The sequence below is a fragment of the Pseudorasbora parva genome, chromosome 18 (genome assembly GCF_024679245.1).
Source record: "Pseudorasbora parva isolate DD20220531a chromosome 18, ASM2467924v1, whole genome shotgun sequence".
Classification (NCBI taxonomy): Eukaryota; Metazoa; Chordata; class Actinopteri; order Cypriniformes; family Gobionidae; genus Pseudorasbora; species Pseudorasbora parva.
Window position 1 is genome coordinate 11,654,542 of NC_090189.1, and position 21,584 is coordinate 11,676,125.

Consider the following 21,584-nt stretch of genomic DNA (forward strand, 5'->3'; position numbering starts at 1 on the left):
AATAGACCCTTTTACAGCCCACGTGATCAAAGAGTTGCGCGCGCATTTTGGCAACGGAAGTGGTGTTGTTCCCTAGTGGTTTTAACGTGTGAGCAACTCCGAAAGTTTATCAAAACGGTTTCCTAGCATCAAAATGTCTGGCTGTTGCGTTTTCGGTTGCACTAATCGCTATTCCACCAATGGGCTTAAGTTTTATAGGATTCCGACAGGATCACGGTCGTTTCAGAAGAACCGGCGGTACCTGTGGCTGCAGGCGATTAAATGCATTGATTGGAACGAGGACATAAAAATGCTTGCATAAAAAAAAATCATTTGTAAAACATTTACTGCACTTGAAACGTAATTATTTATAATAAACCTCCCAACATTGGCTGCCACTGGTGTGTATAATGTACCCCCACCCCCAGATTATCATATCAATAATCACAGTACTTATCAATTTCATTTGTAATGATTTTATTAATAGTTTAATTGCAAAATAACCATCTGAGAAATGTATGCAAGCAACATAGTTGCTATTAAAGTACTATAGCATTACAAAATTAAACTTTAAACAGAAGTGTGTCGACACGAATCAATAACAACATAAAATGTAAGGAAAAGGATAAATGTATGTCTGTGTGAAGAATAAGAATAAATGTAGAAAATTGTATTGGACATTCTGTACATGCCCACAGACAACGTATTCATAAGCATCCAGTGATTTATATGCTTGTCTCGGGTGTACACGCTCGGTTTCTCAACTAAATACGTATATATACGACCACTAAGTTATATCTGGCCATCTGCTAACGTCTTCTATCCACTCCACTATAGTACACAGATCTGGTAGCCGAATACCATTTGATAAAGTCAACTTTTTAAAATAGCTTTCTCGGTTTGTGTTGCTTAATCCGCTCACGTAGCTTGACATGCTGCTGATTCTCGCCACAGTTTGTTGCCAAAATGCGCGCGCATACGTTGCTACGTCATCATTGTATACAAACAGTAAAAGGGTCTATAGGGAAATGCACTGAGACGCTGCGGGAATGTATGAGAAGGAAATCGAGTCAGCCGACCTGCTATATGTAACTTAATTCTGAACGAACTCGTCTTTGAGATGAACGTTTTCTAACGCATTTGTAGTCAATAAAATGTTAATACAATAGTACATATTTGACCATTAATTTTGTGACATTATAAGGGAAGCCGAGCTTCCCTTGCTCTTAAAGAAATCGCCACTGGTCTATGGAAAGTCCCCATAAAACATAAAAACACAACGTGTGTGTGTGTGTGTGTGTGTGTGTGTAGGTGTGTGTGTGTGTGTGTGTGTGTGTGTGTGTGTGTGTGTGTGTGTGTGTGTGTGTGTGTGTGTGTGTGTGTGTGTGTGTGAGAGAGCCTGTTTATGTGTTTTAGGAGGACACAAATTTGTATAACTACATGGGTATTACACTGGTATTACATTATACATGTGGTTTATGAGGACATATCAAATGTCCTCATATTTCAAATGGCCGTAAAAACGTACTAAATGATGTTTTTTTGAGAAAGTAAAAATGCAGAATGTTTCCTGTGATGGGTAGGTTTAGGGGCAGGGGCAGTGTAAGGGGAAAGAAAATACGGTTTGTACAGTATAAAAACCATTACGCCTGTGGAGAGTCCCTGTAAACCACATAGACCAACATGTGTGTGTGTGTATGACAGTATGTTCATATTCTCTGTTAAAAAAAAAATACAGGAACCCGAAGGTAGTTTTTTTAAACCAGAGCCACAAGGGGCAATTTAAACCTCCTATTGCATCCAACTGCAGTACAAACGCCATAAGCGTCCGACCTCTTCTTTAGCTCAGAACGCAAAGGCGAGAGAAATTTTCGTAGAATTTGAAAAAAAAGTACATATTTGGAGCACCACTATGTCACTTACTGTAAGCATAACAGCTATAACAAGGGACTTATTTTCTTGGGTGTTGTAGTATGTATACTTTCCATCTATTTCTCTCATCTATCAATTTGGATTGAAGAGGCAAGTAGTGTGTTTGCCATAAAACGTTTCTAAGTAAAAGCAGACTGAGGCTTTAACTTTGACGCTCATCGCAGTGTCTTTAATTTGTCAGAAATGTCATGTTCAGTATAGCCAGAGGTTTGTAACATTTCAAAACACAAATATCAATGATTCCCGGTAAGGCCCTCAAGAGCCGAGGGGCACACAGTATCACACAGAGCCCCTCAAAGTTAGATTGAGCCCTGTAGCACTTGAAGGGGGATATGGTTGCGTAACCACGAACAGCCGTATCACCCCACCACCACCACCACCACCACCACCCAAGACTGTTATCTAATGTGATGCCAAGCTAACAGGCTCAGAAGAATATGCAAAGAGATTTGCACATGCCGTCTGCTGATATCTGCGTACACTTTCAAAGTGAATGCATAATCTTTGTTAGTGGGAATCAGAGTAATGTGACTTCCTAAAAAAGCCTAATACTTTTACAAGCACTACAATTTGACCTGAAATGCAAGTTGAACTCATTCGTAAAACTGAGCGAAGAAAAAAATAGGCTTGGCATTTTAACATCCATTTAGCACCAACATGATGTGTGGTGAAAAACTACAGCGAGCCATCTGTCCTGATTAGCTGAACAGCTCTCGTTTGATAAAGGTCAAGTATAAAATGTTCTGCCCAGTGCCTCTCGGATTTTAACAGTAATGGGATGGGCAAGTCCAAATATTCATATGCTCAGGGTTGTTTCATTAAAAAAAAGGTGTAATCATGTTGTGTAAGTTGTTTCATGATTTTGTCAAACAAATTGAAGTGTAAAACTCTAGATTCACTTAAGTCATATTGATTTTGTATGGTGAATATGAGCCAGATGATGAATGTACTGGGAAATAAGCTCCGACAAGGACAGTGATGATATAACACATCTGCACAAACTGAACTATTCCAAGCTCCAAAAGGTAACAATATATGATTTATTTTATTAATACATTTAATATCAGGAGAGGTTTATATTATCGCAACAGACAGAGATCTATCCGTGTCAGATACAGATCTGAATCTTTCCCTTTTAATGTCTGTCTCTTTAAATTAGAATTACATTTTCATTTTCTGGTATATACGTTGTGTTTATGTTTTTACCAGCAGAAAAATATGTTTTTACCAGGACTGGACAGAGGAAATGAGCTGAAGAAGATTTCCACGTGAAAGAAGGCGGGGCCTCAGAACACACCTACCTATTACATCATCACCACGGACCAATGGTAGTTCAAAGGCGTTTACCAGCTTTAGCAAGCTGTTTCGAATTTCCGAAACAAAAACTTCGTTTTGGCCTGATTTTGTTCGAAATTACATCACACCAGATTGTTCTTCAATTTCACTTCAAATTAAATCGGGCCCTTTAGACATGAAAAAAGACTAACATGTAGAGCAATCCACGCTAGTTTGTATAAACTTTGTGTTCAGAATATTTTTTAGTACATGAGTACTTGAAATCAGTAAGATTTTTTAATGTTACCAATACCTTTGAACTAATAATATGCACTCTTCAGGTACACCTTTGTAAAGGGTACCACCCAATTGACAGCTTACGTACCTTTTGTCATGAGAGTGTATATAGTGATTAAGTATTTTGCTGTCATAACCAACAAAGCCACCCTTGGATCCGTGAGAGTTGCCACAGAAACGAGCAATTTCTGAGTCCCGTCATGTGAACGATTTAGAAGTTGTCATCCCGTAATAATGGTAATTCTGACACCATGTGAATGCAACATGTATTTACTGTCATTACCAAGTTTCTTAATGAAGAACAGTTAAATGTTTAGAGAACATTTTCACTAAATCATTTCTTATCCACTCATCAAATGATCGTTTTGACCTGATCCAGTTTTTGGTTTGAAATAAAATTGCAAAATAGTTTGGAAAGAGTAATGAAAAGTTTTGAATACTTACAACCATACCGTTTAAGGACACCCAGCAATCAGGAGGGAAGTCTTGCAGGAGGGGCACCAGGAACTGCAGGCATCCGTCCCAGTGACACAGCAACAACATCATGCCAATCAGATTAAAGATTCTTACCACTGCACTCGCCAGGTCATATGTCATATGAAAAATCTGGAGGAGGAACAAAAGGAGAAAAAGGTCAGTGGTTCCATTAAAGAAATTTGGCTTTCGCACAGGATGGTGTTTTGTTGAGTAACAGCAATCACTATTTTTCATATTGAGAAAAGAGGATGTCATGTGACACTACAGACTGGAGTAATGGCTGCTGAAAGTGCAGCTTTGCCATCACAGAAATAAATTACATTTAAAATATAGGGGTCATAAATTGAGAAAACAACTTTCTCTTTGAGCTTTTTTTATATAATAGGTATTTTTAATATAAGAATCTCCTGTAAGTTTCAGAGCTGAAAACGTCCTTGTTAGTCAAAGAAAAGCTGACGATTGATCTGTGAATGTGCTTCCCTGTGACATCAGAGTGCAGTGAAATACCGCCTCAAGACGAACGCCTCATTCTGTAGCCGCACCCACCGAATCGTGTCTGACATTAGATAAATAACATAGGCCTACATGGAGCTAAACTGGATCGAACTTCCAAGCAATAAAGCTTATGACATGTTTCTACCATGTAATGAACTTCCTTCGAATTCCAATATTAGCAATGCATGATTGAACTTTATTTTTTATTAAAGATCCAGCTCACATTGCATTTGTTCGCTTCACCAAATTCCTTTGTAAGCAAGAGACTGGATTTGCAGACAGGATGAGATGGGAAAAAAAAACGATGCTTTGGCTTCTTGATCTGACAGGAATGATGCAACAAAATTATGTAAGTAAAAAAAAGTGTGTGTCTGTGTGTTAGTTATGCAGAGTTTGTGGTTCTATCCACCAAGTGAGCCAGACAAAGTAATAAAAAATAACATTCCTATTAATTGCAGATGGATGAGAGATAAATCGTTGTGTTTGTTGGATAAAGACATTTTGCGAGCCCTGTGGGCGAATCATTCCGGTTGCCATTTCTCCACATTGGAAGTTCTCAAAACAATTCCCCACATGTACTCACTAGAGCCGAAGCTCATTATAATATGCAAAACAATTATCCAATCATAGCAGTGGCCATTTACTTCCAAGTCTTAAGTGCAGCCCACCCCTGAAAAACCGAGCGTTTCAAGAGCTAGGTTCAAAACCAAGGAAGAAAATAGACCATAAGCTACTTATTCATTATGATGTTTTTGAATGTAAAAACAACATTAAAAAGACAACATTAAATATAAAAGTAAAAAATAAAAAAGCCAGTTTATGACCCCTTTAAAATAGAAAACAGTTTTTAAAACTGCAGTAATATTTTTACAATATTACTGTTTTTACTGGATTTTTTGACCAAGTAAATGTTGCCTTGTTGAGCATTAGAGAGTTCTTTCTAAAATATATATGTATCGCATTCAATAATCGCATTCAATAATCTGTTAATCACATTCAAAATAAAAGTTTGTGTTTACATAATATATGTGTGTGCACTGTCTATAATTATGCCAATTTGAACAGTCATTAGAACAGTCATTTCAGAGTTGAGAAAGTAATTTAATTTTGATGAAAATGTATGAATAACAGGCACCGATGAATCGTACACAATAAAATAAGTGACATTTATTAAGAAAGTAAATTGGGTAGGTACATTTTGATTTCATTTTGTCTATAACACTCATTCACACTGTCTTTTTTTATGATTGACAACCACACTTACAAGTGTGAGTCTTGAAACGTCCTGTTCAAACAGCAACTTAGCATACTGTCTCAGATACTGTCACTATGAACGTGCAACCGAAGTCAAGCCCGTATTCCCACCAGCAACTATACCAACAGTGACCAAAATAATATTCAAGATGGCAACAACCATAAAAAAGTATTATCACTTACAAGCCACAGGTTCATCCGTTAAATCTTTATTAACTGGCAGCAGCTTTTGGGAAGCGGAGCATTTGAGTCTCGCAAAGAACACAAAACTGACAGAAGCAGCTCAGGTGGAGAACAGAGACTGAATGTAAAACCTTAAGATGACACACAGCTCATCGCTATAAGTTGCCGAAAGCAAAACCACACTCGAACACTTGTTTACAACACTCTTGTTTACAACACACTCTCCCGTTGTACGACGTGGCAGACTAGTTGTCCTGTTCTGTTCACACAGTTGTGCTTTCCAAGAATGCAGTTGTGAATCATGAAAATGAACAGGTGTGAGTTTGGTTCTAGAATGCAGTTGTCACCCAGTAAATAACTGAACTGTATGTGAATATCATATTTAGTATTAATGCAGGAATGACAACTGTATTCTGTGGCTGTGTGAGCGTGGCCTTTGTAAGTCTGAAATGCTGTTAGATACACCTCCAAAGTAGCCTGTTTCCTACTCTGCTTACCCATTGTTCTTAATGTCCTCTGTGAAGTTGTACAGTTTCTGCATTACTATGTAGACATAGCTGAGATTGGCATGCCTTTTCACCTCTTTTGTAGATTCATATTGCTAATAATGGAGTGAGAATAGAGCGTCATGAGAGTAGGCAGCATCTCAGAATTGACCAGTCACTGCCCTGGGGGGATTCAAAACAATTATGGTCAAGCACAAAGACAACAGTCAACACAAGAGATGATGTGTTATCCATCTCACCTTTGCCTGCTAAAGGTCTGATACTTAATAGCTCTGCATCAATAAAACTGCAATAAAAAAAGAGAGCTGTTCTATAGTCCACAGTGGTTCTCAATTGGTTTGGCTTTAGGGTTCAGATTTTACATTAGACATTGAGTGGTAATTCACAATGATGCTTTATTGTTTTGCTGGCCTTTGCTACTCTGTTGTAGCCTGACAAGCCAGACCCACATCAAGATTTTTGGTCTGGAAACTCAACATTGACAGCTCAATCCGAGGGGCGGGTTGTCTTTCAAACTCCCTCTGCACGCGATAGGATAGCGCTACAACCAACCAGAGCAATGAAGGTGAAACAGAGCTTGTTGATAGATTAAACATTCGCCGTATCCGGTCGGCAAAACTCCGAACACATCTTCCCTTTTTAAGAATGACTTCAGTGCCGTTCTTTTCTCAGAGAAAAGCTTAACTCCAAGTCTTCCAGAGTCGCGGTCAAAGCGGATTCGAAAGCCCGCCGTTCGCCAGTTTCTGTGTTTACTAGAAGCACGCAAACGCAACTCGGCCGTCGTCATTATGACCACGCCCACCGACTCTATACACGATAGACCCGGCAAGAGTTAGGCGAATACAGCTCAGAAGGGTATTGAGAGTTGCTAGACGACACTTGCGGGCAGATTACATTTGCTGCCGCTAGGGTGCGTCTAGATTTCTAGGCTAGCTCTGTTGACTTGTTTTAGATGAGTTTTGGGTGTTTTTCAGGTTGTTCCCTCTATTTTCACCTGCCTAATATCTAATGATAAATTTTGCACTTTGGCTATTTTCTGATTATTTGTGTCTTATAAGTGTCTTGTGGACATCCTGTAGAATTCAACCAATCAAATGACGACTTCAAAACTCCTGAAGTGTTTCAAGATAAGTGTGCCATATGCAACAGACATCAGCCAACGGATCGGAGGGTGAGACTAAGCTAAGCAAATACCAGCTTGGCCAGGTCTTAAACCAGGTAAAACCAGCAAACTATAGCTTAGGCTGCTTTCAGCATCAACTGCAAAGGCCCGACAATATGCAAATTAACTTGTCATGGGAAAAACAGGCTAAATGGGAAACCTTTTAGAAACCGCCTCAGGAGTGAAATTTACCGCATTGGAAGAAACAATGGGCAAACACTTTACTAGGCAAATTAGCAATCCCATAAAAGCGTAGACGGGAGTGGAAAGTTCTGCACGTGATCTACTGACAATGTGCAAATATTCAAAACAGCGATATCCTTCTCCCTTTTAAAAGCATACTTATTGTGCTATCGCACATTTTATGGCAAGTTGTATTTCACTATTTGCATTTAGCATTGTTGTAATAGACCAGATGCTTGTTTTTGGTCACGACTCACCAGTTGAGAACCACTGAGGATACCGCCCACATACACTTATGTGAAGCATTAGGTACTCTTACACAAAATTGCAAGAGTTCCCCGCCTGTCTTGGAGAACGCATGGGATATTTGCATGTGTTTTCAGCAAAGGTAGATTTAAGTAGGTTTAAGTTTCACAAGAGCAGTACAGCTAGGAGGCGAGAGAGGGAGAGGAAAGGAGAGAGGAAGATACAAACTGGGGACACGGCCTGAAATGATATGAGATTACATATAAACACGGCAGATGATTAGTCATATGCAAACTACATTGTGTGCTGGCACAACAGAGACTCAGAAGGGTGAAAGGCTTTGAATGCCTAAAAAATCAATTCAGCCTTGGCAAGACGGAAGCGGTTGGCAATTTTAAACAGAGTGAAATAATGCAGAGAAATGGAAAGGGGATGAGAGAAGTGTATGTGTGCGTGTGAAAGAGATACACACTTATTATCGTTTTGTTTTGCTGCTTATTCCGTGTAGTCGACCGAAAGAGATTGTGGCTGTTACATAATTCACATTGTCTCTTTTTTAAACGTAGACTAACACTACTTCTTAGGCAATTGACAACCAAATAATTGCATTTTACTCCCGACATTTTTCTGGGTGAAACAGGATTTTCAAGGGGTAAAAAAATATATGCCAGGATTTTTTTCCACTGGGAATTGAATGAATTGTGAAGAGCTCTCTGTGTGACAGGTCATTTTAGGGGTTAGAAAATACGAGGAATTGGAGATGTCAGACAAAAGCAAGGTTTTTTTTTTTTTTTTTTTTTTTTTTTTTTTAAGATTACAGAGATAAACATGTTTGCTCTTTGCAGTAACATGCACTGATGAGCATATATTTAAAAAGTACTAAGGGACCATTTTCAACCCAGGCTAATTGAAAATATATGTGCCTTTGGTGTTTTTTTTTTTTTTTTTTTTGTTGAGAAATTATATTATGTTTCACATTTCAATTTTTTTAAAGTGAAATGCATGCTCAGTGAGTGGCATTAAAGGCAAAGTTAGTTTCATCTAAAACCTATTAACATGTATCTGGCAGCGTTTTATTATGTTGGTTTGGAAATAAAATGCCCAGTGGCGCTAGAAAAAACATTCACATTAAACCCTACCTTGAACGTAACCATTTGCATTTGAGTATGCTTCTAAATGTATTTGAGCTCTTTTATCATGACTTATGATTTACGCGACTCTTCCCTGAGCGTTACGGATCACAAGTGCAATGCTATACTAGGTATTTGTTGGTGCTTTACTGCCCCTGATGTTCATTTCAGCTGGAAACTACACTGTATTTTTTTTTTGTTGTTGTTGTTGTTGGTTTAACTTAAAAAAGTAAGTAACCTGGTTGCCTTAAAATTTAGAGTTTATTGAAATAAAAACAATTTAGTTGATACAATGAAGGAAATTGGTTTAATAAATAGAAACTACTAAAATATTATTGTATCTTAACCACATCACAAATTGCACAATTTGGTATGTTTCTCTGCATCGTCACAAATAAAACGCACAATTACCTAATATGCTTACAACATATTTTAATAATATTTGAATAAAGTGATAATTCTCAAAAATGTTCATTGTATTAACTCAAATTTTTAATTTCAATGAACTCAACATTTTATGGCAACCAGGTGACTTATTTTTTAGTAATTTTTTACAGTGGACAGTAAATTGTATGTTTTGGTACATTTTTTGAGTTTTGCAAGATAGTCAGGTTTCTCCAATGAGCCTATGCTGTTTTCATATTGACTTTTAAAGAGAATGCCAAATCACTACAATGAAATATTCTGAAATTGCAATTCAGGATGTAACTCCAGTTCGAAACATCACCTCCTATCCGATATGAATAAAAAATTATGTTGGTTGATCAGACAAGCTCATGCTATAGCTTAGTACCATCGTCCGCCGTTAGCGAACGGCATGGGATAAAAGGTTTCAACAGCAGTGGCTCCGAACAAAGCCCATCTCCTCTCCTGAATGCCTCCGTGGGCACCCTCGCTAATTCAGCCATCCCTCATTTGCATGAAAAGCCCATTAACTCTACACATCTCTCAGTTTCTTTTCTATCCGGGCGAGTTATTTCATTACACAGCCATGGCCGGAGAAACTCAATACTTTCCCCCCAAAAAAGATCTCCACTAATGTTTCCCCCAGCTTTAGTGGTCACTGGTTTTGCATGATAAACCCTGTATTGCTGTGAGTCTGGCCCCTGCCAAATTAAGGTAGGATTTGAAGCTGAATGTAATTGTTATCTATGTAGATGAAATTGCGCTTTCTCTCCACATATGGCTGGAATTACTAAGGGTTGAATTTGATGGTGTTTTAATGGCCACGTGTGGTATGGGCCTGTACGCTGCGGTGATTGGTTAAGTTCATTTTATGCTCCACAAAACCCACAGTGAGATGTGGTGACCTTTTATAGTCTCACACTATTTTTGAGTTACTGCAAAGAAGCTGAGGCGTCATCGTGCGTTAACAGAACAGACTGCCGCAACTGCCTCTGCAAATTTCTCTCATAGTTTGGCGCTTGTAATGTGATACAGGGACATTTCTTTACGAAATACTGAGGGTGTCGAATTTCTTTCGTTACAGATGCATTTTTCTAATGAGAACTGATATTTGAACTCTTATTTCCATATATCACCATACTCAAGAAAACATCAAAATTGACTGTATTTACTTTCTCAAATGTACCTGGTCCTATTTGAATGGTTTAATCAAAATATAATGACTTTCTCCACCTTATAGCCAAGTAATCAATGCCATGTCGGTGAAGAAAAAGCCTGCCCTACATAATTCCCTGCTGTTTTACTCTAAAATACATCATATTGTGGAAGTTAAATGTGTTGTGAATGTAGGTCCATGCCTTTAAAGATGAAGTATGTTTGTAATTTCTCCAAGCCATCTAACTCTAACCATATGTAGAGTTGATTCCTTTAAAAAGTCTAAACTGTATGGTTTTGTGTTGCTTTCAGTATTTCGTAGCTTTATTTGTTTAAGCATTTCCGACCAGCTCGACATAGCAACAGCGCCTCAGCCAATGGTGTGAGTTTGAGGTGGGGCTATCTCTTTTCTTTCTTTCTTTCTATTTATTTGATTTGATTTTACCAATGGTAGAAGGGAGTGGTTTGGAAACCTGTTTGAAACCCTTATTTTATCAGTTCCATCTGGGGACGTTAGTGACCGAAATAACAGACTTTATGTTTGTTTCATCAAGGTCTAATGTCTAAAAGTCAAATCCAGTGGCACCTCCTAATTTAAAGCTGTAATAGTCATTGAGCCGTGGGGTCAAGAAAATTGTCACAACACATTAACCTTCAAATTGGCCTGAGGGAATGGCTGTGTCTTATGTACATATGAATAGCATTGTATCTATATTGGTTTTGCCTGTCTTGTAAATGAAATACACCTCCTGGGACTGACACACAATATCAGGAAGTGCTGACATGGGAAAGACCCTTAAAGCCAGTGAATCAATCCAATCAGTCAAAATCCACAAACAGACACAGACACCAATGTTTCTCTGGTCAGGATTATAACTAAAAACCTCACACAAGTATGACACTAATGACACAATGCATCGCAAGTATAAGAGTGTTAAGAGTGAATGCAATGAAGCCCGGTTAAACATTTAGTTGCTATTAAAAGTCTGTTATTTTAAAGCAAATGCGTTGTTATTCAGGTAGTTAGCCATAATCATGTTGACAATGTTCTGCAGCTAACTTTCTCTACAAGATTATCTTCAAACTTTTGCTTTACCAAGCCATTTACTGACCTGAAAGCGAAAAACTAGCTGTAGAGGGAAGTGGTGTATGCTAATGTCTGTAGTAGCACCTTGTGGCAACCCTAGCAGTGCAATCAAGCAGCAACCTCCCGCGATCTCTCTGGAAGCCAATACGGAAGTAATGCAAGCTACAATACCTCAACTGGCCACTAGGGACATGCTCCAGAAGGAAGCAGAATTTCATTGAGCCCCATGTTAAAATTCCCAAATTTACAGCAGAAAAAAACATGTTTACAGCCTGGTACAAATTTTGGTTTTGGCCTATACGGCTAATTTTGACCTTCATGACAACTGTGAGGGGGGTGATTTTTTTTTTTATAACTCATTCGTTTACGTTATATATAAAGACGTTAAGTTCTGCATAATTAAGGGCGTGGTTACTTTGAATGACAGGTGGATAGCCATTTATCCGCCGTCTATAGTCATTGCATCACCTAAGCTCCGCCCACATTCCGCATTTTTGCCCATTTTCTGTTATCCGTGAGTAACTCGCAATGACACGCTCGCAAGATGGCGACGCCCAGCTCGTATCTACTTTAAGCTTCAGAACGGCTTATCGGAATCCTATGGGTGACGTCACGGACACTACCTCCGTATTTTTTTTACAGTCTATGAGTGCAATACATACTTGTTGGCTTATGAATTGCTTTCTGACACCTTTTGAAGATATGTATCTGCATTCACATAGCCTACTTATGTTTTCTTCATAACTTAACAGTTAAAAGGCACTATCATACACCTGTACACATGTGGCGGCAGGTGTGATGCAAGTTTTTTTTTGCTAGTTTCAGCCCGACGCAGTTATCATTTTCACGTCCAGCTCCATGCACCAGTTACTGTGTTCATCTGTTCGCCCATGGGCGTGCTGGTCTGAAAACGAGGTGTGTTCAGGCGCATTGTTGGCGCATTGCTATTTTGAGGCAACTGAAATTGACTGCACCATTGACCAACAAAAAACCTGGTCTAAAGTCAATAGCGCAGTATTTTTAGTTTTATTTAAAGATAACGTTAGTAATATGCAAAACGATAGTAATATAGCAATATACACTTTGCTTATTACACACACAGGGACGCACAGCCGCACACAAACATTTTTAAATATTAAAAATAAAAGGATTCCTCTCTGGAAAAGCATTCAGTGTTCAGCCATGTAAATAGCGAATCCACCATGGTGAGAGCGCAACTGGCCTTTAAAGGGAATGGGAGATGAGACTCTGATTGGTTTATTGGAAGTTATGCCAAAAACACACCCATGACTCATTAAGAGACTAGGTACAACCCATTTAGACAATTTAGCCCTCTGACCATTTTTACGTCAATAAACTGAAATGGATTCGGACACGCCCTAAGAGCACCTGCGCCATGTGTTTTAAGCCATCCAATCGTTAAAATAAGGCACAAAAGTTTCAGTTTCAGTTGTAGGGTGGTTGGAGGTCATTCACCAACATGAGACTCACTGAGGTTAATTCAGTCTCACTAACTCACTAACATAATTTTATCCCCATTCTACCCTTGGACAAAGCAATTAACCCCTGGTTGTTCCAAAGGAACCATTTCCGCGATTGTTTTCCTGTAAGTCACTTTGGATAAAAGAGTTATCTCAATTGTATTAGCAATTTTGCCATATAGACTAATGAAATAAAATAGCTTTAAGACATTTTTGGAGTTTACATATAAATAAATGTTTTCCTTCAGGTTTCCACTTTGATCTCTAACAAACAACAGTGTTTTTTAGAGGCAAAGCACTATGGGAATGCTAACCAACAACACTTGATAAATGCTCAAGGTTACTGATGGAAGGGCGCACAGCACTTAAAAGATCAGACCACCAGCATCAGATAACCCCTACCAGGCACTGACACGGACACGGATCGAACATATGATGAGTCAGTCCAAACATTCTGCAATCTCATTATTGCCCACCAGGTGAAAATCATACATCTGATAATTTAGAAAACGATTTTTCACTGTCTATTAGCAAGCTGCATGATTTGAGGTAATATACTTGGTTTTTGAGTATGTTCAAATCTCTAACCCTAAGTATGAACAATAGTAATAGTGAATTTTGCCTTACAAGTATAAAGTCGAATTTAATTATAGACTATTTCATAAAATAATTTTATTTTAATCCGTTACATCATTTTTTTAAAAGTTAAGAAATTCCTATAAGTTAAAGCAAGCATAACTGGCTAATACATTTCAATTGATCTTAACTTAAACATTTCCTCGTTCATACATTTAACTTAAAGGGTCATGAAACCCCAAAACACTTTTTTTGAGATGTAAACAGATGTAAACATGTATAGGCTGCACATCATTGAAAACACTAAGGGTACTCATTAATGGTATTCATATGTGAAAATAGTTATTTTTGCATTTTTCAGAGCGATTTCTGTCTTCCGGTTTGAAAAGCTTAGTCGGAGCAACGTCACAAATGCTGACGTCGGCACGGCCTTTTCGGCCCAAGTATGGGCTGCTGGGCACATGCTGACGTCGACCGCTCTGAGCAATTCTCGATATATATTCATGACATAAAGCTCATTCAGTCCAATCCCTGCACTGTAGTATGCGTACAAGATAATTTAGTTAATATGCATGAGACAGTCACTTCTGTCAGGCTCATATTCCATCATTATTGTAGAGATATGGTGGGGAAGTTTTGGAAGCAGCATGCGGAAAAGTCACGGAGGAAAGCTAGGCGTTGTGCTGATACGAAATAACGTAAAGGGTGCCGAGCAAGCTGTAACCGGCGCCGTCTGTAGAAGCCTTTGCTACAAAGGCTCGGTAAAGTAAAATTAACTTGAGCAATCGCACGCCGAACCTGCAAGCATTAGCCTACCTAATTTTTGTCAGGAGTGCAAAATAACCAATCTGTAGGATAATGAACAAAAGCCACGTCCTCTCCGTTTTATTTGTGGTCACAGACATGCACTAAACCGCATGTGTTCGGGCTCTTAGTGAAACAGTGTGCATATTTGGACAAATATAGATTTAGCTGCCGAGTGACCGCGCGGATCGTCACGGCAAACCAGCGCGCGTCGCTCTGTGCTTCAGATGCGCGGTCGAGACTAGCCTCAAACCCCTTCGCTTTTACCCCGATCTAGAAATTACACATCTCTATCACATCGCATGTTGGGTGGTTCACGTTCTCTTATCACGTCGGCGCGTTGTTCATCTTGCCAAACAGCGTGCATATTTGGACAAATATAGTTTTATCACATTTGCAAAATATTTCGTCATGCAGAATAACATTTATTTTCATTTCTCACTGAATTATGCTGGTTTGAAGAGCTGAATGATTTGCGATCTCTGCTGCACGCCACTCATAGCTCTCTCATTCGCTGTACTCATCCATTTAATCTCACTGTTGTAAACAATGCCAACGGGAACCAAGAACATGTCTCAGAACCGCAGTAACTGCTGCTGTTGGTATCGCTAATCTTAATGCACCTATATGACACTCCCCTATTTATGCAAACCATTCCCTCTTTCCACACAATACCATCCCACCTTTTCACAGTCGACCACTCCCCTTTTAAGAAGCCTTTTCAAATCGAAGGTGTGAAAAAACACCGCTGCAGCAGGGGGGTTTCATGACCCTTTAAATTAAATATTTGTAGTAGTGGAAATGTATCTAGCAATAACTAGTTAATTTAACAAATGCTAATTGGCAACACAATGCGTTGATAACATTAGCATAGCATAGCACTCCAAAGAAAAAGATAGATATAAATACTCGTAAAGTTAATTTGATTCAACTTAATTGTTTAATTTGAGTTTGCACTACTCAAACCAGTTAATTATTGATTATTTTAAGCTTTACAGTGTGAAATATTATTAGGAAAATATTTTTGCTTGTATAATATTACATTCTTACTTTTTTATACTGACTTGTACTGCTAGATTATTTATTTATTGAAATCGATAGGGCTTTATTTAATTATTAAATTATTATTTTTTTTCTCTACTTTTCCATGGTTCCCCATGGACCTTTTTCGAGTCTGAACAGCTACTTCTCAGTATTTACTCATATGATTATAAATGTAAAGTGAGATTGATGTTTTTTTGTTCAAATGAGCAGCTGTAGAGGAGCAGATGAACAAACCGAATGGTGTAGGAGGAATAGATATATATAAAAAAAAGAAAAATAGTTTATAATGGTAATAAGTAGGCAATAGAGTCAAGCAGAGAGATTGGTGAATGCCAGAGCAAGCCTCAGGCGGTCTACACTTACTTAATATCAATTATTCTCCAGCTCGCTCTCCTTCTCAAACTAGCCTATTTATCTCTCCGTTCTCCTCTTGGCTTGTGGTGTTTGGAGGCAGATTCCTCTAGTTAGTGATTTGATTGTGTATCAGTTGCATTCCTCCACAATGGTGTTATCTGTCCCTAATGCATAAACCTCAGTGTGTTTGTCATGTTCCACTATGCCCTAGTGCCTCATGGGAAGCATGATCAGGCTTATGAGAGCAGTGCATCCCAAGACCAAGGTCTCCCAGAGGAATGCAACAAAATGCATGCATTTCTGTTATGACAACTCTCAGAGTGTTTGGCATGGTAATGGATATGACAATGTTGATCTGTTTGGTCTTGGCGGAATAGATCTGCTACACTGCTGCTACTGTTGGTTATGTCTCTGCTGTCAATACATACACAACACGCTGTTGTGAGTAAGACATGCTGCTGCTGTACAATATAGCGTACATGAATACCCATAGCAGATCTATACAGGTGGAGCTGGGGAAAGTGGAGGGTTTCTGAAAGCTCAGTGCAAAAGCTGCCCTCGTATTTGAAAGCTGAACAGCGAGCTCGTTGGCTACTGATACAGAAGGAACCAATTAACTGTGCCCTACAGAGAGTGATGTGATTGCAAGCAGATTGAGTCAAGGAACTATCAGCCTACGTCGTCTAGAGTCTCATGACGGAACTTTGTATATGCAAATATGGTTTTGTTTTATTGCTGCTTTTTTCTCTCTCTCTTATATATGTTTACTATGTTAACCATTGATATTGCAATAACATTGTACATTTTCATATAGCCTACAACCAAATAACTACCACCCTCCAAAAAGTACATTTCCTTTGTGATCACTTTTAATTGGCCTATTTTTCAATGACAATTCATCCTAATCCACACAAATAATAAAATCCGTTTTCAACCTAGGCTGATTTGCATCCCATAAACATTAACGTCACACTGTCAAGGTCACTTTTATTTATATAGCACCTTCAAACAACAACTCCTTCAAACTACTACTGAATAAAAACAGAGAATAAAACTAAACTAAACAATAAAACAACATTAAAATCAGACTAACATATCCAAAATTATAAATAGGCCTGAGAAAAAGAAAAAAAAACATATGTTTTCAGAGATGACTTTAATGGAGATAAAGAAGTCAACCTAACAGATTGAGGTAGCGAATTCCACAGCTTAGGGGCAAATACGGAAAAGGCTCTGTCACCTTCGGATTTCAAGCTAGAAAATGGGACGGTTAATAGTTTGATTTTCTAGGAGAATATGGACAAATAAGGTCTGAGATATAAACTGGGTCCAGACCATGCAAGGCTTTAAATACAAAAGTTTAAACCTTGTAATCAATTCTGTATTCGACAGGTAGCCAATGTAAATGTTGCAAAATAGGCGTGATGTGCTCACGCTTTTTCCTCCCCATTAAGAAACGAGCTGCAGCATTTTGAAAGAGTTGCAAACGTGGTGGGGAAAACTGGTTAATACCAGCAAATAGAGCATAATCAAGGCTTGTTGAAATAAAGGCATGAATGACTGTCTCTAGGTCACTACATTTCCATAAAACACTAAGCAGGAAAAAACTGGCTATGACAGAGTTTATTTGCTTGTCAAATTTAACTCTGAATCAACAACAACACCCAGGTTCTTTACATGAGTGTGGACGTTTGCTTGCAGAGGTCCTATACTAGAGATTAGACTGTCTACCAAATAAAAGTGTTTTCATTTAACTGAAGAAAATGATCACCCATCCAACTTCTAAGGTCATTAATACAGGCTATAACAGGCTGTTGGTTACGTTTAGAGTATGGTTTAGTGTAGGTGGTACTTTATTTTCATATGAGAGCATTAAAGGGATAGTTCAAGTCCAAGATGTAGGTGTCTTTTTTTTCTTCAGTAGAACACAAATTAAGATTTTTAAATCCAACCGAGAGCCACTATGAGAGTAAAAAACCCACATACGTACTTACGAATCCATATTAAACCCTGGGGCTTGTGATGATACATTGATGTCTTAAAACCCGAAATGATCGGGAACGGTATTTATGTATTTTTTTTTACCTCATAGCATGCGAATCTCATCTAGTATTCCCAACGGCATTCTTCTGCCAAATAAGGTCAAGACCCGGCACGATCATATATATATATATATATGTGCCTCATTAGTGCATGCTTGGATCGGTCGAATGAGGTATGTACACATATCTATAATCACGATGGGTTTGGACCTTCTTCGGGAGAAGTAATTGCGGATGGAAACGAGATGAGTAAAAAAAATAACAAATACTGTTTGGTTTCTTGCAGAAACCGATCGTTTCGTGTTTTGAGACGTATCATCAATGTATCATCACGAGCCGCAGGGTTTAATATGGATTCGTATGTATGTATGTATGTATGTGTTTTTTACTCTCATAGTGGCTCTCATAGAAGAAGAAAAAATTGACATGCATTATATTTCTACTAAAGAAACAAAGACACCTACATCTTGAATGTCCTGAGGGTAAGCAGATAAACATCAAATTTTCATTTTTTGGTGAACTATCCCTCTTTTAGTGCCCCTCACCAGACATTTCATTTCCATACTGATGAAATGCAACAACCAACGGAATGAAATGTTGCTGAATTGGTTGTTTGTTTTGAATAAACCACTTTTTTAGTAGGAAAGTATTGCGGAAGATATAGGAAACAACATCATTTTCTGAATAATTGACTGGAAATCTTGCTAATCAGCAATCTCCCATCTATTACTGTGCAAACCTAACAGCCTGTAAAAACAGAATTATGTAGAAGCCGCTGCTCAAGCTCTATACTTTCTCTTGTTTTCCTCTCTATTCATCTTCTCGACCTCCTTCTGTATCTCCACGCTCTTTCTTTCTCTCCTCCCACCACTGTCTCTGGGAATGGCTCGAGCAACAGCAGTGATACAGTAGAGGCTTCTGTAACTCTATTAATCTGCCTGTGTGAGAGATACTGTAGCGGTGTACAGTGCACCAGGGCTAAAATTAGCCAACGGCTGTGAGGCCTGATGTTTCGCAGCGCCCTGACCCATCACCATTCCAGCACTATCTCACACGCACGCATGCTTAGTACACTCACACACAGCTAAGACACAAATATCATCGCAGACTACATCTGTACTAACATATGTAAAGAATCGCACTCATACACATCCGGGGTCCAAAATTAACACGTACTAAGTACCAAATGTGAGTAATAATTGGCCATTGAACTTTTGTTTTTGTAATAGATGCCGTTTTATTGAGATACAGAGACAACCCAGTCTATTATGGCTGAATCCCAGAATGAACTATGATAAGGTCATTGATCATTTTCATGTAAGATGGCAGACAGACATGTCATCTTTGTGTTAAAATGTGTCATAATTTAGTCCCAGTGTGCATTGCATTAGTATTGCCACAAGGGGGGCTATAGTAGGAACTAGTTTAGAACGGTCTTCTATGGTCAACTATTGTCATGGCAGATTAAAACTTTAAAGAAAATCTTGCTGATAAATTAAAGTTAGATAATCTTGGTAAATGTATAGTTAGCTACCTGAAAAGCAACACGTTTAATGGAACAGACAAGCCTATAATGTTAAATTCAGTATTGAGTACAGTATATACCACAGGCTACTAGTGTACAAGAACATGCGCTTGCAGTACATCGGTAAAGCATTTGTAAAGTTACAAACATCATTTGTACATTTAGCATATTCAAACAAGTGCAGTGCTAACCAAAACTACACTGACACAAAATTCAAATAGACTCTCTCTTACACACACACACACACACACACACACACACACACACACACACACACACACACACACACACACACACACAAATCAAAGCTAACAACATCTAAGGGTGTAACAACAACAACAAAAAACAGGCAAAGTAACAAAAATCCTGATTTATAGGAAAACACCTGTTAGCCTATTAGCATTGCTAATGTTACATAGTACAGTGAGAGACCCTGACAGCTGCCTGGGTACTATTCATTACCTAAACATAACTGAAAACATAAAAGGAGGAAACTGTGTAAATTAGACGATCATAAATAAGATCAAAACAGCATTAGCTTTGCTAAAGTTCGACTCTGTTGGGCCTAAACAAGTTTTGGCAGACAAGAGGCTCTACGATTCTAATACATTTTTTCTGTATCAGAAGATTTTGCCCCCTTACTTTATTTGGACATTGACCAAGGCCTATAAATACATCACAATATAACAATGTAGGCTTATAGAAAAAAACATACCTCTATCTACATTTTTGCAAAACTCCAAATATACCTAAACGTAAAGGAGAGTGGGGCACAACCTAATATGAGGCTAGTTGTAACACAGGTTTAAAACTTTCCACACATGCTATCCACACATACTCCAAAATTTGTTTGTTTTTCATTATTAAAAATGCCATTGTTTTATTTGAAAAAGTTAATAATTGTATTTTATTGGCAATATAGTTTATTTGGTCTTGGATATTTTTTTGATTATAAGATAACATTTTAAGCTGTTATACTGTGATGTTACAATGTACCCCACCTTTGGGGAATCGTGTTACATTTCACGTCAATTCTTTCGAGGTAAATAATAAAAAAATAAAAAAGTATACACTGTATAACTGAAACAAAACCACATAATTGTACTAGATTTGTGAAATGAATGTAAAAACATAAATACTCTGAACCCCAGGTGGATTTACACAAACTGAGAAAGTCAAAAAGCGTTAGGTTGTGCCCCGCTCTCCCCTACGGTTCTCTGCAGAAACTACAGCTGAAATTAACATTAATGACAGTAAAACAACAACTTTTTTTTCTTTTTCTCACAAATTACCCAGACAGCAACATAGTGTTGGCCACATCTGGTACATGTGGATTTAACGCATATGTGGGGCGGATCTGGGCCAACACTCTGAGTATAATTTTGGCATGGCAATACTTTATAATCATGATTTATAAACCTTCTTTTACTTTTTCCTTAAATTACCAGTTCCATATGTATGGCTTTTAAGACTTCTATAATAAGCTTTCTGTGTATCTCACCTGGTTCAGCACTGCACATGTAATGCAAAGTGCTGGGGTACAAATCCAGGGAAACACAAGTCATGAAAAGACACTTCGAAAGTGTTCCAAACCGAGCAAGAAACAACCTAATCATTTTACACAAATGCTGCCCCAGGCACGTTCTTCCAATGAGCCTGTGTTGCAATATAAATATCAGGAGACATAGAGCTAGAGAGTGATTTGTAGGTGACAGAGATAAAGAGATATTCTGATTGTCTCAATCAGATTTGCATATGTGAATCTCTAATCCTCATTAAAGAGTGTATTAGTCAGTTCACAGTAAGCAAACTCATTCTAACAGAATAAGCTCTATCATTATAACAGCCAGCTCTGCTCTGTTTACAGACTGCATGCATAAAAGCATACTTTATCATTTGAACATATTTTACACTGCATGTATCATCTAATCCAGTACTGCGTGCTGATGGCTTCTGTTATTCTAATTTGACATTGTGTGCATATGTGTATAA

The 21,584-nt window shown here is 38.2% G+C and overlaps 1 protein-coding gene across 2 annotated transcripts in view; it reads right to left on the reverse strand.

The window, feature by feature from the left end:
* Positions 1–21,584, reverse strand: part of LOC137046429 (potassium/sodium hyperpolarization-activated cyclic nucleotide-gated channel 1) — a 158,681-nt gene that overhangs the window by 79,376 nt on the left and 57,721 nt on the right. For both annotated transcript variants that reach the window (XM_067423638.1, XM_067423639.1), the window contains exon 3: positions 3,928–4,089. In XM_067423638.1, coding sequence (XP_067279739.1) covers positions 3,928–4,089 — 162 coding nt within the window. The remainder of the gene's footprint in view (positions 1–3,927; positions 4,090–21,584) is intronic.